This window comes from Cinclus cinclus, chromosome 5 (genome assembly GCF_963662255.1).
Source record: "Cinclus cinclus chromosome 5, bCinCin1.1, whole genome shotgun sequence".
NCBI lineage: Eukaryota > Metazoa > Chordata > Aves > Passeriformes > Cinclidae > Cinclus > Cinclus cinclus.
In genome coordinates this window covers 43,756,003-43,775,830 of record NC_085050.1, presented here as the reverse complement: position 1 = coordinate 43,775,830, position 19,828 = coordinate 43,756,003, and the positions used below count along the sequence as shown (strand labels likewise).

Below are 19,828 nucleotides of genomic sequence, written 5' to 3'. Positions count from 1 at the left end.
GAATCTGTAGTAGGCTCTTCATAGCTGTAGCTTAGAGAATGCACTATAATTTACATTACACATAAGGCTAATTATTCATTTGCTATTCATGCTGGTTGCTGCCCATGTCTAGAAAGACCAAGAACCACTATGTCAGCAAAGCAAGGCAGCCTATACGACACTATTAACAACTTATCCAGCGACTTTGGTCCCAAGTTTATTTATGTGAGGGATTTCTAATACCAATATACAAGTAGTTTTCAAATGACAGATTGCATATTAGCCTGCTTTGTGCAGGTTAACAAATAAATTGTATAGATAAAAGGCACTGCTGAACAGAAGTTAACTGCAACTGTATTACTGGTGCTAGATAGAAAAAAAAAAACCCTACTGCTCTAAAATGACTGTTATATCCAAATTTATCCAGTACAAAAATCTGCACATATAAGAAAACATAATAAAGACTTCTGAAGAGGCTATGATGGAGACCAATGGGGAGGATAATTTTGATCTTTTGAGATCAAAATGTTCTCAAAAATGTACACTTTATTAGCATGCAAAAGGGACAAAAAAATTAGTAAAACATGCAAACTGATGGCTTTCTCCATTGTCCATGAGAAAACCTCAAGTGTAGACCTGTTGTAACACAAGCAACAGAAAGAACAAAGTCTGGCTCCAGGTTAGATTAATCTACAAGTTGAAATTGCACTTGAATTACACTATAGCTTCTCTAGGGCCTTATGGTACCACAGTGTCAGGGGACGTGATGAAAGCATCACTCTGAGCAGTCCAGGCATAGCAAACCTTTATTTCAGGCTTATGTGCTACTCTGAGTGCTGACTGCTAAATGGCTTTATACTGTAAAGGAAGGAATAAATGTTGACTGAACCTGTATACATGATCACAGCAAAACCCAATTCCACAAGGATTCAAAGATGCCTAAACAGGTGATGGCCACCTTGCAGACTTCCTCTCAGCAGTCTCTCCCCTTTCCTACATAGCTACCCTCTATTTATCTTGCAAACTTGTGTAATGTTAATCTCTCTTTTTGCCAAATCACGTGAAAATTAGCCAAGAGATGCATAAGATCTGGAAAAGATGACAGACAATGACACATGGAAGTCTCAAATGCACAAGTCTTGTTTTCTTTGACAACAAGGCTTAAGAACACAGTGAAGAAAAACCCAGATTTTCTTAACTTGGATTAACTCAAATGATAATTCCTGGTTATAATTCTGGCTCTGAAATCATATCAAGGCATGGTCATTATAAATTACTGTGTCTAACAGAAAAGAGCTACCTTACAATTTTTGCTCTGGAAGATCAAGAGGAGCTATGCCTTTTGTAACTGCTGATGGAAGATGGTACAACTTGTATAACACTCCTATATTAAAAAAAATTATAAAGTTTCAAAAAAATATAGATAAGGACAATGGTAAAGCTGCTGTCTGGCAAAAGACTTCACATTACACAAGACAGCACTCCCCAAAATCCACTAGTAGAGGTCAGGAAGATTAAATACCAAGTATATCAGCAAAGGGGAGATCATCAGAAAAACATACCTACTACATATTTTTCATGCCTATGTGCATGCTCATAACTGTTTAAGCATCCTGGCATTTACGTGTGAGTGCACAGAGACATAAAATGAGACTCAAATTTGACCTACTGGATTTAAATACTTGCGTATGGGGAGCCCAGCAGCAAGTCAGACTAACCAATGGCAAGGATTCACTACTCTCAGTATCTAATTGCAGCCACCAGTTCAAGCAAGTTTGAATGTCACTCTGCAATAAAATAATATCTCTACTAGATCTGTTCAATCCCACATCTGATCCTCTTTATAGCTGAAAGGAAACAAAAACATCCAATGGAGACTCTAGAAGCAAAAAGGAAACTATCACTTCACCCCTTCTATCTTTGGCCAGTTTTTCCCAACTCCTCAATAAACTGGCAGTAAAATTTGTCAGGCTTGTGAGCTCTGCAATAACACCAGTAAGTAAGAAACCTGAACATTCTCAACTTTCGTTGTTGCTAAGTCATTTTTTCCACCAGATTAGCAACTGTAAACAGCTCAAAAAGCAGCCAGATGCATGAAGAGACAAACAGTGTTTAGAAGTGGAGAGCAGTCAGGTCAGGCAAGAATGACTTATTAGATCACCTCTCTTTGTCCATGGATCCATTAGCATGTGATACCAGTCCCAAAAAGATGACAGCTTCCCAGGCATCTCACCAAGTGCGGAATTCCATCTCAAAAGAAAGGTAGGGGAACTTGCAGGTACATGCAGCTACAGGCATGGGATGTGCCCTCAATCATGACAGTACTACCACAACAGAACACATTTGCATTGACAGAAGGTAATTTTTGGTAAGGTCTCATGAAGTGTTTATAAAAACAACATAGACACTCTAGTAAAATGCATATTGACAAGACTATATAGTATCAATACTAATGATGCTATCATAATAACTATGAGCATCTAAAAAAAATTATGCCTACCTTACATAACTATTTGAAACTAGAGGCCTCTATTATCTAGCTTTACTCTACAAGCAACTACAACTTTATCACTGTATTTACAATACTATAGTGTCATGTTGTCATTGTCCCTTTTTTTGAAACTATCTTTAAAGCATGCATCTTCATTTCTCCAGTAATTATTTCAAAAAACATTCCAGGTATGCAACAGAAATCCAGCTGCATCATCTTGCACTTAATAAATATTCCAGAAATGTCTACCCAGTTCTCATTGGCTATAACAAGACCTGTTGGATAAGCAAGTTCAACTCTTTAGTCTAGTCAGTGTTGCAACAGCTGTTAGAAAGAATTTCTACAGTTGCTCTGTAGGAATTTATTTGCTGACCACTTATTTATGCTGATTTTGCACCTTTAAATAAAGCTGAGACAAGAATTAAGAACTGCAACGGAAGTCATACAATATTTAACACTGGATTAAAATGCAAGTCAAATTCCCAGCTGAGGATAAGCTGGGGGAAGGGAAAGCAGGTGTTTTTTTTTCAGCAAGGAGGCTGCTTTTATGAAAAGGTAAGATAAGGAACTGAAAAACTACTTTCCATACTGCAAAAATTAGCTTTTCTTACCACTGTATCACCCTTCCATGTAAAATGCAGCACTTTAAATGAGAAATTCTCTACTTATACAGCTACGCATACAAAAATGCACAAAGCAGTACCAAAATACATAAAACATGTTTCGAAATGATGTACAAAACACACTGAAAAAATGAGGTTTAGAGTTAGACCTTTCTTTCCAAATATTAAATGGGAACAAGAAAAATCCCCAAAATATCAAAAAAGGTATTATAAACATTTCCACCATCTTACACACTTAAACATTTTTTTCCTTCTGTAGTGGAATTCTGTCCTGACACTGTTTATTCAGCATTTTTTAAAAAATCCCAATAACACTCTATGAATTAGCTATGTTGACAACTGCCAAAATAAAAAGCTGAACAGTGCAATGTATTATATTTTGTATGTTTGAAACAAAATGGTTTTCTAGGCCTCTTTTGATGCAAGACTATTTTTCTTACCAGCACTGTAAAATACACATAAACACACATAAATCTAACAAATGCAACAAATGATTTTTACAATGGCATTCATTTGATAGAACCAAATTAAGCTACACAATCCTTTTCAGCTAGTAACAGAATATTGCAGAGGAGTGCGAGACTATTTATAAAGCTCAAGATATATGAAGTAAAGAATGCTCAGACCACAGAAAAAAACAGGTAATATGTGGAAGGGCTGGCATTCTTGATTGGTATGGTTGACTAAATCCAGTTTTGAGCTTACTGGCATTCTGGTACTAAACCCTGCCAAGAAAGATATGAAGTGCACCAGCATCAAATTCTGATTGGTACAGTGTGGGAAGAGTCAGAGTCTGTCAACAGTCTATCCTCCAAAACAAGTACATGGGAATACCTGCACACAGTGTGCAGCCTATCTGCTCTAGGCCATGGAATACTAGCAGTTTACACCAAAGCCAAAAATTGTGCAGAAGCATAAGTGCCTCTGAGTACCAACAGAAACTGTCCTCACTTTGGATGAAGTCCAGCTTAAAAGGCAAAGGACAGCATTATTACATTTGGCAAGAACTAATCCATATTGAATGATTTTGGTCTGATTTCTTCCATTTAGCTGCGTCACTTTATTTTATTTTTACATATTCATTTTAATTAAACCAATTATTTTCTACGTGTTTTAGGAAATCTGACCAAGATATCACAACCAAAGGAATTATGACATTGGCAAAATGAGTGTTTATTTGTTGTCTTTTAATTTTTTTTTAGTACTCAATATATTTGGGGCAATAATGATCACAGTAGCTGCCATCCTTAAGGGACACTCCATAATTTAAATGAGAAGAATAAAGAGTCCCCTGCCCACTTTGAAACACTGACTAGGTAAGAATGAGATTTGCACTTACAGGAAATGTTGCTAATACTTGAAAGTAGTGATGATTTCTGATGATGAATAAGGTGGAATTTATCCCTGCTGGCAATCTATGGTGGCAATAAGTACATTTTTCCACTTCACAGAGGGGCCAGGGGTTGAACAAATGTATTAAATTTTATAAGCAGTAACTGTGTAATACATCATGACACAGCTGAAAAGCATAGCCATTCTTACAAGAATGAATTACACTGAGCATTACTACAATTCACAGTTCACTCTTTTCATATTATGCAATATATGGTCAGGTAGTAAATTCCGCCTTTTAGTAGGAAAAAAGATTTTAAAAAGCAAGGTTTTACAAATAAATAGTTCATTTGGACCACCTTGATTTGGGATAGAATCTCTGCACTTCCTTAGTAAATGTGTCCTTCTCAGATCCTCTCCCTCTTCCCAAATTCTTGTTACAAACTAAAGAAACAAAATTTGAAACTAGCAAGAAGAGTAAAAAGCAGAAATAAGACAAAAGATGCCCAACAGCAATGCTTTCTGCTTGTATTTCACTGATTATTATCAAGATACCTATCTATCCACAAGAAATCATGATTTTCTCTTTTAAAACCTCAATACTACTTAACCATATAAAATATTACATCAAAAGCTGTACCATACAGAGTCAAGGCACATGAAGTTTTTTTAACATAAAACACATTTTATAGTAATTTGATGAATTCCTGAACTTTTTTGGCCAGGAGAGAATGGGCAGAAGTTTCACAGATTTTGCATGAAGTTTAGACAGCATCTTCATTAACCACACTATGGAAAAAAAGGGAGAACATGCTTGTGACAAAAAGAAACATTTATAGAAACACCTGTTCTAGGTTCTACAGGGATTTTTATAATAGAAATTTTACCAATAAACCAAACTGTAAAACTTTTACATAAACAAAACATAACAGCTCATCAATAAATCTACAGAAAATGCACAGTATATCATTACTACACAAGTACAGCTGTATGCATAGATCAGACACCATGCGCTAGCAAAGAAGAATAGTTCATGTGACAAAAATCATCCTTTGTGGATGGATATTAGATGATGTCTGTTCAAACATTTGCTGAAACAGCTTGGAAATTTTTTTAAGCATTTTTCCTGTTCAGAAATCTTTAAACTAGCAGAGAAATTGATATTGTCTACTTTCTCTCCTTATAATCAATAATATATAAAAGTATGTAAATTCCTTCACTGTGCAGAATTTCCTGAATGGCCATACATTCTGTAGGTAATGAAAAGTCTCCTACAGAAATAAAGGACATACTGTAATCTGCAAAATAGCTTGGTATGAGAAACATATCTGGAAAAAATGCTAGCTGTGCAGCAAACGTTAAACTTAGTTTTGGTCTTCAGATAAATTTCTAGTCCTCCAGCTCCCTAAGCTCATTTCAGTCCCCATGATTTTATAAGTATAAACATCAGCAAATGCAAGCTTACTAATTGTAGCTTGCATTTTTTAAACATATACTTCAAATCATAGCCAAAGGAATCTTCAACAATCATATGGGAAAGGATGTGTCAACAAAACCAAAAACTAACTTATCAGCAAAAGTTGTACTTTCTCCACACTTCAATTCATCATTTGCATTGTTTTATAACTTGTAATACCAACTTCAAAAGGAGAGGCAGCTTAAAACAGACAACAGAGCAACAGAAAACAGAGCAACAGCATCTACTGATAAATGCTCAAGAAAACACAGCTGTATCACTACAGACTGGAAATATTTGGGCTAACGATCACATCAGGCAATAGCATGTGCCACATTGTCAAAAACAGCAAAAGGAACAAATGGCATATTTAAGTGGGGCAGAGCTCTCAACTGTATTTGTTAGACAAGTCACATATCCCAGCAGAGTGAGTATACTAAAAGGATTCTGAAGCACATTTGAATGATTTCTACTTCATAAGACTGTTGTCATATAATTGGTTAGTTGAAATAGTACTACTGCACACTTTTTCTTTCATTCTTTTGGAAAAAAAAATCTCATTTTCATTTTGATGACAAAAATGCAGAGCAAAGACCACAGGGGCACTGAACTGACATTAATTTCCAAGTCTATGAAAAAGTGCGGGACAACAAGATGCTGATTCAGGTAGTTATCCTGAATGCATCAATTTAATTTATTCTACATAAAATAAAGTGATTTGGAAGTTTGAGTAACATATGCAAGTACCTCCTCAATATTTACCTTTAGGGAGCAATGCCTATGCCAAGCAACCAAAGGACAATTCAAGTATTTACCCTGTTTCTGCACCCCCTTGCCCAAGGCAGCTGGCAACTTTACTGCTTTAGGAAACTAAACAACCAATCAACATAGCTACAGGAGAACATACTAGACATGTCTGGTAAAACCCACCAGGAAGTGGAAGGTGTATGCCCTGATGTAGGCTTCACTACAAAGAAATGGCATTTGTATGTTGTCAGATGCCTCTACAGAGAAAACTGGCACAATCCAAAGCTCTGTACACTTATTTTCCAGTGTGGCTAGTTGAGGTAAATCCCTTGCCTGGAGTTTAAAGACTGACCTCAATTACTGGCATAGAAGTAGAAAATTTCTTGTGTCTTGCTCAGCAAAGACTTCAGTCTAGTAAGCAATCTCCATAATGAGAAACTAAATCAGCAGTACCTCTTTCCACATTTAAAAAAAAAACAAAAAACCCAAACAAAAGAAAAAATTTTAAAACCACCAAAAACCCTGCAACGATCTGCAGTGAAGGGGAAAATCAGTTTATATCTACTTATTAAATAGAATTTAGTAGTCCTAACTATGACCCACAGTCAGAATCAATGTTTTATCTTAAACTTTTTTCCTTTGCAGGCACAAAGATACTCGATTTTACTCTTTAAACAGAATCACCTACTCCACAAATTATATATTAAAATGGTCTTTGTTATAATATTTGAAAAAGTCATACTGATAAATGGTAAGACACCCCACATAAAGGAAAAAATTCCTTTTTATTATAAATTCCTTTAATTTGACTTGGACACTTTAACATAATAGTCAAATATCATTATTAAGTATTTCAACAACCTTGCATGACAAAGCTCGACTAGATATCAGAGTTGTTAGAGAAACCACAAACTCCGTTAGAAATAACGACTTTACTACAAACATAGCCCACATATCAATAAGCAGACTTCAAGATCCACTTACAGAGTAGGAAAAATTAGCAGAGCAGCAATTATGTAACACATTAATTTTATGTACAAGTGAAGGCATAGGAAAATTTACTTAGAAAATGCAAAAGTATACATAAACCTCTATAAGCCTTGAGAAGGAAATTAAAGAATAAATTAACACAGTCAAGTAAAAGCACAGGAAGTAAAAAGTACTTTTCAAACAAAACACTGGTATTTGTAGAAAAGCATGCTGCAGGTTAGTAAAGTTGGAGAAGTAACTTGCTATCTACAGAGAAACAAAGAATCTTCATTCCTTCCATGGATGCATTAATATTTAACAAACTACATCTAATGACAGTTGTGCAACCTTTTCAAATGATCCTGAATGCTTGGAATGATTAGCACTAAGTTGTGGAATTTATAAATGAGAAAGAAGTCAAAGATAGGAAGTGTTGATTTATATTAATTTCCAAGTATGAATATTTTTAAAATTATTACCACCCATACAAAAAATAAGGCTTTGTATCAGAAAAAGAAAAAAAAATTAAGCATCAAAACTTGCTTGAAAATAACTAAACTGTCATTGCAATGCAAAAGGAATTCCAACTGGCAGTTAGGAATCATAGAATCATTGGAAGGGACCTCTGGAGATCATCCAGTCTGATTCTCTGGTAAAGAAGATTCACCTGGAGCAGATTGCACAGGATCATGTCCAGGCATGTTTTGAGTACTTCCATAGAAGAAGACTCCACAGGCTCTCTGGACAGCCTGCTCCAGTGCTCTGACCCTCAAAGGAAAGTTCTTCCTACTTTTCAGATGTAACTTCCTATCTTTTTGTTTATGCTCATTGCCCCTTATCCTGTCACTGGGCACCATTGAAGAATTTTCCCCAAATATCTAAACGCCTGCCGTTAAAGCTTTTGTATGTTTGACAAGATCCCCCTCAATTAAAAAATAGAATCATAGGAAGAAGCAAGAAAAAAAAAAAAAAGAACTGCCAATGCTTTTTCTGTTGCCTTTTTTCAACAATCAGAGCAATTTTTATGTGAAGGTAGCCTTTGCGACAGTTTTAGGCAAATTATTACTTACTTTAATACCATAAAACATTAACTGAAAGGCATGAAGAATCTACATACCTTTTTGCATGTGATCCTTGCAAAAAAAAAAAAAAGATAATAATCTTTCTGTAGTATGAAGTTTTTTCTCTTTCTCCTGTGTACTCAGAGCAGAGAACTAAACATCGCATTCTCATCACACAGGCCATCTGAAAATAAGTTTAATACTTGTTCTTTTAAAGGAAATATTCCTACATCATTTCCTATACTGGAAGCATATTTCCTGGGAAATAAAAAATACTGAGTCCTTCTGTTCCAGTTACATTTATTCCCTACACCTAAAAATCATGCTTTAGGCTTTTAGCTACAGAAGCAAGGAAAACCTTTGCAAAGGAAGACCAAGCAAGTCTGCATAGGGCTGCAGCAAAGCACTAGCAGCCCCCTCTGCTGCTCAGAGAAGGAGAAAAATTATTAACAAACACAAACCACCCTCCACCTACAAACACTGCAACTTTTGCTTAATTCCATGTACTGCCTGTACAAACAAAAATTAATCTGCTCCCAAGGATCAGCATTTCTGTAATCATCTCTGAGTCCCCTTTATTCACCTATCCTGCTTTTAGTACATCAATAATTCTGACAATAACTGTAGCCTTTCACACAGGAGTCATTCCCACTTTACATTTGCACAAAATGCTCAGTGCAATCTTACATTTCCTCAGTTTAAAAAATTAATGCTGCCTTTCTACATAAAGCCAAAACTCCCGGAAAAAATAAAACCTTATGTACTGGAGTGACTTTATGATGCTTGTATCCCCAGTCATCTGTTCTGTTTGTGCTGGATGTTATGTTCTGCAACTTGGAGACTGGATTCATGAGTGAAGGGGGAGAGAAGAGGTGCAGAATTTGTTGTCAGAGACTGCACTCATTTCCCCACATCCTTCACACTGTGTTGTCTGCAGTGGACAACAGGAGAAAGCTGTTCTTTGTTTTTAGTTAGTTTTTGACTAGCTGAGACAGAGAAGTTCCCTGCATTTTTTTTTTCCTTTTTCTTGGAATTGTTTGAACCTGCTCTGGACTGCAAACCCAGAGAAGCACTGGGAGCTCGCACCTGTGTCCCACCGGGCCTGGCCTGGGCTGTGGCATTTCCCAGCACTGGAGGGACTGGGAACAGACTGAGTGAGCTGGGCTGCAACCCACGAAAGGGACTCTTCTGAATTTGTCATCTATTCAGAGTGGCGAGAGGTTTTTTGTTTAGTATTGTTCATTTTTGTGCTGGGGAGTGCTTTCCCTGTTAAATAATTTTTTTTTCTCACTTCTCTCCAAGGAAATATTTTCCTGAACCAGTTAGGGGAGGGCCTGCTTGACTCTGCTCCCCAGAGGGGCCCCATTCAGAGTTTTCCTCCCAAATTTCCCCTAAAGCAGGACACCTTCTTATCTCTGGGGCTGTACACACAAGCTTAGACCAGGCACCCTGCAGCAAAAAACTGTTGCAACCTGCACCATTTAAGAGCAGAAAGCTCTGTATGCAAGCAGGGCTTTAGATTTGTCTCAGAATTGAAGAGATGGGTATTTAAGATCCAAAGGACAAGTTTTCCTGTGGTACATCCTCTTCCAGCTCCACCCAAGTCAATCCAGTTTATTTCTTGTATCTTCCCTCCCTCTACTCTACTATGTGAATAAACAATCAAGAAGAGGCACTCCTGGACAGCACCATTACTTACACACACTCTCTTGTCACTTACACAAGTACAAAAGTATTATGTAATATCCAAATGGATAGTATGGTATAAAGTATGGTAGAGGATGCTGCAATCAGAGTACACTGGTTTTACACAAAAATTAAACTGCTTCTCAGCCTTTACCACTGTTGTTTTGTAATACATGTCATGTATTAAATGTATCTATTAAAAAAGTCTTATTACCTTTAGTAATGAAGCAAAGAAGCAAATGCTAAAATATGACAACTTCTGAAAGGGTATCAAAGTGTTTTGTGTGGTTGTTGATGCAACTACACAATAATTTTTCATCTTCATTTTAGCTGATCTGTTTCCTTGAAAGCTCTGCTAACCAACCAACCACAACCCATAATTCTGCAACAAGCAAACATGCATCTGAAGAGAAGACTAATTAGTGAAGTTATTGGAGGGTTCTGCACACAAGAATGCCTGACCTGTCATGAGAAGTCACCATCACAATCCAAATAGTTAACACAGAAGTAACATTTCACATTCATAAAACCTAATTTGCTAAATTTTATGACAACCTCAATATAAGAAAAGGAAATAAATGTTTAAGTAAGTGAGGGTTGTTGCAAAGATTCTTGTTATGAACAACAGTGCCTGTTGTCCAGATGGATAAAGCATCTCACATAATGGGCTCAAACACTCCTTCAGAAAATCCTCCAGACAAGTAGAGCAGACGAAAGTGTTTTCTGAAACCCCAAGCAAGAAAAATGGCTACGTACCAGCTAACAATCTTATTGCTCCACCTGTTCACTTGGATTTTAAAATTCAGGTCCTTACATAATACATTTCATTCCTGTTAGTCTGATATCAAGTAGCTATTTTGCTTACACCATAGAAATCTGTGACAATATTTGCTGGAAATAATGCAGCTAATGCTTTTCATGAATTCATCTGTTTAATTTTTTTTTTAAAGTGGATATTTCCTAACTGAGGTGGCTTCAACATAAAAGACATTGAATATTAAAAGTATTATGCAATATTTAATTTTTATATAAATATAAACTAATTGAACAAAATTAAATTTGTAGGAGCTTGCAAACAAGTCACCATTAATTTTTTCCCCACAAAATCAATTCCCCATCAAACCTATACCAGAGATGAATGAACCTGTAAATTACTGTAGCTGTTTAGAAACAATTTCTAATAAAATAAAGAAGCCAATGCTCCTCTAAATATGAAAAGCTTTTAGCAGTTCCAGAAAAATAACGTATCTTAATGGGAACCAAAATCACCAATAAAAAACAAAATATTAATGTATACTGAAGTCATTACTATTTATAAACTATGAAACTGGGAGTTGCAGAAACGGTTATGCAAAGACAACAAAACAGGAATAAGTTAAAGATTGTATCAAAATATTTTTACAAATTAGAACAATCAAAATATTTCAGAAATACCAAGTAAACCTAATTATTTACAGGAAAAAAACTTGGAAAAATAAACAGAGTACAACCAAGATAACCCTATGGTGAAACCCAGGTGTCAGTGCAAGAGAAAAGAAGGCACTGGTTGACATAAAATAGGATTATAGCATTGATGACATTTTCATCCACAAAATCATGCTGGTATCACCTCTGACATAAACACCAATTTTGATAAACATAAAATACTGCTGGCATGATATATCTGCTAGTACTACAATTTCAAGAGTATGAGCACAGGTAGACAAACAATTTAAATCTCCAGTAAGCAAGAATGATAATTTACAGAGCTGTTTCACAGTGATGGAAACTGCCAGTAATATATTCTTGGCCTTGCATTGCAGCAGAATCCCACATATAGAGGGATAAAAGCATTTAAGTGCAGTTGAAATAAGGGATGTAAGAGTATTTGCTTATGTTGTAGTTAATTTTTACCCAACAGAATTCAATTAATACAAAGTCATCACAGAGCACTGGAAATGGATGCCACAAATACAATGCAAACAGTAAAGAATCAGCATCAAAGTCATGTTTTTGTCAGACTGCTATATATATTTACTTAGCCCTCTTGTGCTATTTAGTATTTTTAGAACAGATATGACAACATTTGACAAGACACAGATCAACTGGAGTAAAAATTAAGAAACAGTAAAGGATCTGTCTGACATGTGAGAAAACCCTGGTCACTTTAATACAACTGAGCATCAGTTCTTTAGGTACAAAGGACACAGGCCAACCTTACAGAACAGAAAGTTCTCTGATAAAGGCTTGTATTATATTAGCACGTTTGGCACAAATCAGCCAAACATGAACTCCCAAAGCATGGAGTTATTTGATACGTAAATAGGTAAATACATTGCATAAACAAATTTTAACTGTCCTTGGCACAGCTGGTACTGGGTTTTAATCACAGTTATGATACCATAGAATCATTTAGGTTGGAAAAGGTTTCTTAAAGTCATCAAGTCCAACCATTATTCTAACACTACTACAAGTCAAACACTAAACCATGCCCCTAAGTGCTTCCTCTACATGTCTAAATACCTCCAAGAATGGTAACCACCTCCCTGAGGAGCTTGTTCCAGTGTTTGACGGCCCTTTCCCAGAAGGAGTGTATCTTAATCTAAATCTTCCCTAACGCAACTTCAGACCAGTTCCTCTTGTTTTATCCCTTGTTACCTGGGAGAAGAGGCTAACCCTCACCTGGCTGCAACCTCCTTTCAGATATTTGTAGAGAGTGATAAGGTCTCTCCTGAGTCTCCCTGGGCTAAACAATACCAGCTCCCTCAGTTGCTCCTCACAGGACTTGTGCTCCAGATCCTTCACCAACCTCATTACCCTTCTCTGGACTCTCTAAAGCACCTCAATGTCCTTCTTGTAGTGAGGGGCCCAAAACTGATCACAGGCTTTGAGGTATTGCCTCACCAGTGATGAGTACAGGAGGATGATCACTGCCCTGGTCCTGCTGGCCACACTATTGCTGATACAGACCAAGATGCCATTGGCCTTCTTGGCCGCCTGGGCGGACACTGGCTCATGTTCAGTTGCTCTCCAGCAGCAGCTCCAACTCCTTTTCTGCTGGGCAGCTTTTCAGCCACTCTGCCCAAGCCTGTAGCACTGTATGTGGCTGATGTGAGCCAAGAGCGGGATCCAGCATTTGGCCTTATTAAGCTTCATACAGTTAGCCTTGGCCCATCAATCCAGCCTGTCCAGACCCCTCTGTGGAGCCTTCCTACCTTCCACCAGATCAACACTCCCAACCAACGTGATGTCACCTGCAAACTGACTGAGGGTGCAGTCGATGCCCTCATCCAGATTGTTAATCAAGATATGAAGACATCCACAATTCAAGACGAATGTTCCAACACCAGAATGCTCAGAGAAGTATCATAACAAGAACAAAAAATAGAAATATATGCCCAGTGTTCCCATTGTCCTTATTATTTACATTTAAGAGTTCTATCAGGGAAGAACTTGACTGCACAAAGTATGGAGAGAAAAAAACCACATTTCTTAAACAGCTCTTCAATACAACATGCAAAAACAACAAAATTGTAATAGTTGGAAAAAGACAACAGGAAGAAGGCAGCGTAAAGGTGGAGAAGTTTAAACACTGATGATAACTCACAAAGTATTAAACTAGGCTTGTGAGAGATTTGCCTTGCTACACAGTTTCCTGTTTTCAGTGACATTTTTCTAAAAATAAGGTTTAGCTTGCACAGAAGTCAATAAAGAACAACCTAATATTTTATGTTGGAAATCATAAAAGGTAACCACAAGGATCCTTCTAGACTACTGTGTGGTGTTGGTGAATGCAGTGAAATCTCTCCTGAACCACCGGCCTTCTCATTTCAAGTGCCCATGCCCTTTACCCATAACATTTTCATAACATTATAGCAGCAGTTATTTATCAGTTATTTGCACAGAGCAGTAGTATGAGCCAAATATTTTTATATATTTTATAGATTGTTATATCTATTATAAAAACATTATATAAAACATGAGTATATATAAAAATTATTTGAATATAAATACAACGGGGTTTATGCTTCTGATGATGTTTTTCAGGTAGAACACAGCATGCTTGCTGCTACTAAGGTGACAGCCAGCAAACCCAAGCAGGGTACACTGTGGTGTTATGGGCGAAATATGACATTTCCTTCCTTAGCCACACAGAATTGTGCAGGTCAACCAAAAAAAAAAAAAAAAAAAAAGTCAGATTAGAGAAAAGACTTTATTCAGCAGTTTATGAGGAAAGGAAGAAAAAGTAGAAGGGCACAGAACAGAGATATTAAAAAACTATGATGAACTGTACAACATCTACACTAGTAGCAGTTGCTATTTTGTTCAGTCTCACAATTATCTCTTGGTATTCGGTAGCGTAATGGTTTTGGTTCATCAATTTTAGATTTCCCAGCCACCGCACCAATTTATATGGTGGGTTTACTGTTGGCCAAGAATACTTACTTTCTACTGCAAGACAGGATTAGGAGAAGAGCAAAGCAGGCTCAAACTTTAAAGGGTATAAAGAAAAACTTCATTAATAAAAACTAAAAGAAAAAAAATAAGAATCAGAATAAAACCTTCAGAACACTTCTCCCTCCACACACTCTCTTTTCTTTCCCACTGACAACGTACAGAAACAATTCAGTTTATCACCTCTAGAATAGTCTTTCTTCAGTTCACTTACGGAGTCTCTCTTGTCATGCTATGGAGACTTCTCTACAAGAAAACAGCTCTCCTGGCTTCAATTTCACAGTGAATCAGCCACCCAGGAGAATGGAAATCTGATCACTGGGTAAAGTTCCTCCCCTTGACTTACAGCTTTCCCCACAACTGTTTTGGAGGACTCACTCTTTAGCTAATGGGGTACACTCTTAAGAATGTACTGTTCAGAAGCAAAAGTTCTCTTTATCTATCTCTGAGATCATCGTCATGTCTGGGAACAGAGGTCTTCTTCTTCCCTGGGGGCATAGGGTCTTGATCACTCTTCTCTCTCTTTGTTCAAACTTCTCATGGGTTCACAGCTACTTCAACATCTGCTTACTCAGCATGGATGACTTTGATCATGTCATGCAATTTTAACGCTTCTCCCCCCATGCTTTTTTCAATGAGTTACAGGGGAAAAAAAGAGTCTGATGTAACAATCATAGCTTCAGTATACCTCACAAGAGAATTTCAGCCCAGGAACAAGGCATCTTCTCATCTCCTCCCATCTGGGACCTGACTCCTTGCTTACTGACCTTGATGCCTTCATGTTGTTTCTCTATATGTCTTCACTTTGTACTTCTCTTTCACTTGAGAGAGAATCAATATTTGCAGGTCTCATCTGTAAACTGAAAGAGTTAATATCTTGCCCAAGGTCTGCAGAGGGTCATGTGGTCCCTGCCAATTGGCTTCGGGAGTTATTTACAGTGGAGAATCCTTCAGCAGCCACGCTGGGGGGAAGGTCAGGATCTTCCAGGGGTGTAAGCCAGAACGGAGGTGGCTGCTCTGGCCACACGGCTGTTTTTCGGCTTTTGCTGCATTTAATTCCAGTAATGGGGCTGATGGCTTCCCCTCCCCTTGCCTGGCAGCCACTGAGGCCCAGCCTGGTACCCCAGGCCACATGAGCCACAGCAGAGGGGGCCCAGCCGAGCTCGTAGCCACTCCTGGGGTGTAGCAGACCCCGGCTCAGCCCAGGCCAGCAGTGGGGCAGGGTTTAATGTTGGTAAGATATTAGCAGTCACGGCCTGGCCCAGCCTCGGCTGAGGCCCACAGCCTCCCCTCCCTCACCCGGCCACTGGATGGGAGGGGGAAGAACTTCTTTCTGCAAAGTTTGGAAAGCAAGAGAATTTTTTCCCTGACTTGTTTTTAACGTGTATGTTCACAGAGGCATGTTCAGTTTTCTTGGTGGTTTAACAGGTTGTCAGGTCTCAAAACTAATCACTGATTGGTTTTTATCAGACATGGAGAAAGCTCTTAGCAGATCCTCTCAGAAGAATAATTTCCATGTGTGGCTTCTAGCCTCCTCACAAAAACTCAATTAATACAAAACAAGCACAGGTAGTGGCAAAAGTATGCCCATATGTACAAGCAGAACAAACAGTGTTGCATTAGGAATGCTTCTGAGGAGCCACGTTTACACCTGACACACAAACATGAAGTAGGGCATTCAGTCATCACTGCCTATAATGGTGGCACAAAGCAAGTTTCACAGAGTACAGAACACAGCAAGGTAATTCAACCAGAGTTTTAAGAATTGTAATCAATTACAAACACTGAGGAACATGTCTGAAAAACTAAAAATAAGTCCACCAGTTCAAGTCTCCTGGGATGACTCTATCCTCAACAGGTAGAAGCAGAAATCCCTTGTAAATATAGATAATGAGTCTGCTAACACTCCCTTCTCTTCTTAAAAACAGCATATTAATTAGTCATGCTTATTTTTACTCTGGTAATTAATTCATGCTTTCACAGATGTATTTCCACAACACTTTCTAAAACAGAATGAGTTCCTCTGGTTAAATATTGGTCTACTAATGAATTGGTAGCATTAAATGTTGCATGTTGTCCGTTCTAATGTGTAACCATCCTGCTGAGCAGTGCTAGCTGAAGCAGCTTTCTAACCTGTGCTGATACTTCAGGTACACAGTTGAAACTTCCTAAAACAGAGCTGCACCATGAAAAAATTCCCAGATATGGTTTGCTACCTGTCTGCCCAACAATTCTTGATGAAGCACAGCCTGGGAACAGAGCACAGACAAAAATGGCCAGCCCTGCACTGAACATGCAGGGCAACTATCAGACCACACAGAAATTTTGAATCTGTACAAAGATCTTTCAGACATCTTCCCTCAGGCTAAACCAGCTTCTTTCAGTTCATATCAAATACTCCTCAAGAAAATAAAGAAAAAGCTACATTCATTATTGAAGTTAATAATAAAAACCTTCAAAACTGGCCACCACTGAAAATTATGTTCTGCTATGTCTGTACATAATCTGAGTATAGTTACTTACAAAGCACTTCAACAAGTTTCCAATTCAGAGACTTAGAAACATATTTTTGAGTATAAGAATTTCCTACATTAAATATTGTCCATACTGGATGCAAGTTGTTAGATGATACTCAATAAAACATACTAAATCCAGGAAAACCAACGTGCTGAAATAAAACCAAGGATTTCAGGTCTAAAATCCAATTCAGTGATATGAAACATAACAGTATTACACTCCAAATTAGAAACCATATGCTTTGGTACCTTGAAGAGTAGAATTATAAATATAAAATTATAGAAAAACATATGTGAAAACATTACAACTTTAAAAAAAAACCACATGTGAAAACATTACAACTTTTAAAAAATCAAAGATGTTAGCTGAGATACCTTAAACACGGAAGTGAATTGCATACTATTGTTATTAACAAAAGCATCACTGTAGATTCCAGAAACAAATGCTCACCCTATTTACCTGTTCCGGTGCACGGTCAAGACTGATTATCTACCTCTTTACATTTATGATCATACTCAACCTGTTAACTTATGCTAACTGACTTTTTTGTGGCTTTGTTTTATTTTTTAAATCAGGATGTATTTTTCAAAAGCAAAATTTAAAGTTTGAGGAGGTTTTGTTTTTTGAAAGGTGAGAGGAGGCTAGCTGTTCTATTAACAAATAATGAGTAAGAGAAAGTAATTTGTCCATACACTTAGGAAGAACATTCCTCCATAAGAACACTGGCCCACTCCTCTTTCTTACTAGCCAATTTCACTTCTTTTTTATTTTGTTGCTCCTATGAGTTAACGGAATTCCTTCTTCCCAAAGAACTTGGAAAATAAAGTTAACTACAAATGCAGCCAATAATTTCTTTTTAATCTAAAATGTTAGGTAATAAAAGCAGAAATAAAAGTATGAAGATTACTTTCCAGATTCTTGCTGCAAATCTGAACTTTTCAACAACTAGGTTCATGGTCCTCACAAACAAGGTACTGTAAGACATTATGTAATGACTTCCTAACTGAATGACTGGCTATCACTTTTTTAAATCTGTATTTTGTCAAGAAACTCAGCAGGCCAGCAGGAGGGACTTCATGTTTCTGTAATATTCCACCCTACTTTTTCATCACAATGTTTTCATCTAAATGAACCAGAGCTTGTTTGAGAAAACAACACATCTTACCTTCCCTTCTAGCCCACTTGGAGAAGGAAAATAGCATAAATAACACCAGGAGGGTCTTATGTAAAAATATTTATAAAGAAACATCTTGCTATTTTGGCCACAGTCATCAGAATGCTATTCCTTAAAATATATAGGGGTATTTGCTCATGTCAAATGCATGCAAATATTTTTATTATTAACAGATAAAACAGCATAGCTTTTGAGTACTACATAAATTCTTCACTGTAAGCTCTTTGGGAAACAGAATGTTTACTTCATGGCAACATTTTAGTTTATGCTAAATGTGTAAATTTTTTTCCAAAATCCAAAGTTAATATGGATTAAGAGCACAAAAAAATGCAGCTTCTCACCTTTGTCTTCATGTAGAATGGCGATGACTGGTGAATGGGCAAGTCCATGAGGCTGTTGGAATTTGTGACACTATTACAGTTACAATGTTCATCTTCTCTACTGCTGTCATCAGACTGATCAAAATCATCACTGTCCTGGTCCATTTCCTCCTCCTCTTCCACCTCTTCCTCTTGATCACCAGCACGTTCATCATCATCTTCCTCTTGGTTACAAGTGGAATCTTCATCCACTGTAATAAGTCTGTTATTATTTTCTTCTAACTGCTCCTGCTGAGACTCATGCCTGTCATCAGATCCAGGATCTTCTCCTCCTATCTCCCTGTTCCTCCCAAAGTGTTGCTCCTCTTGTCGTCTTTGCTGCTGCTCCTCCACTTCTATGACCCGATTCATCTGCTCCTCATCTACTTGGCCTGAGGAAGCATTACCTCGAAGAGATCCACCAGTACGTCGCCTCTTGCTGCCCACAGAGAGCAGTTCCTGATTCATTTCCAAAAGCCAGCTTGCTACTTCTTGGACCTTGGCTAGGCTATCTGAAGATGCAAATGCTTTCACATTCTAAGGAGATAAAGAAAAAGCAGAAAATTACAAAAATTGCTTATTTTTTTATTACATAAAGCAGCAAAAACCTATTTCATGGTATTATTCCCTGCAAATAAAAACTTAACAGGAAACAAGGAAACTTGACACACAACTAGAAAAAAATCCCAAAAAAACACTACAGGCAACTTTCTAGCAAGAGAATGACTTGTTCTGTCAGTCTGATCATAGTCTCTTTAAGCACCAGATTCTGCAAAATTCAGAAGAACTAGTTGCCCTTCTAGAGAATCCACAAGAGCCATTAACATTCACGTTAGCAGAAGATACAAGTATGCAATACTACTTGCAAAAAATTGTACACAGATCATTTCAAATGGCATTTATTTTCCCTCTCATTTGATTACGGACTTTGCATATTATTCAAGAAACAAACTGTTTTCGGTCTTATTATGCATTTAGAGCAGCATATTTTCAGATATAA

The 19,828-nt window shown here is 37.3% G+C and overlaps 1 protein-coding gene across 2 annotated transcripts in view; it reads right to left on the bottom strand.

The window, feature by feature from the left end:
• The window catches only part of FBXW7 (F-box and WD repeat domain containing 7), a 104,106-nt gene extending 84,810 nt beyond the window's left edge, over positions 1-19,296 (bottom strand). Inside the window, exons 1-2 of one of the 2 annotated variants that reach the window (XM_062492909.1) lie at positions 18,811-19,296; positions 5,149-5,214 (exon numbers count right to left, since the gene is read on the bottom strand). In XM_062492909.1, the coding sequence (XP_062348893.1) occupies positions 5,206-5,214; positions 18,811-19,296 (495 nt within the window). In that variant the 3' untranslated portion in view covers positions 5,149-5,205. Of the gene's footprint in view, positions 1-5,148; positions 5,215-18,810 lie in introns of those variants that run through there. The other variant, XM_062492906.1, reaches the window with a different exon arrangement.
• Between the last annotated feature and the right edge of the window lie 532 nt (positions 19,297-19,828).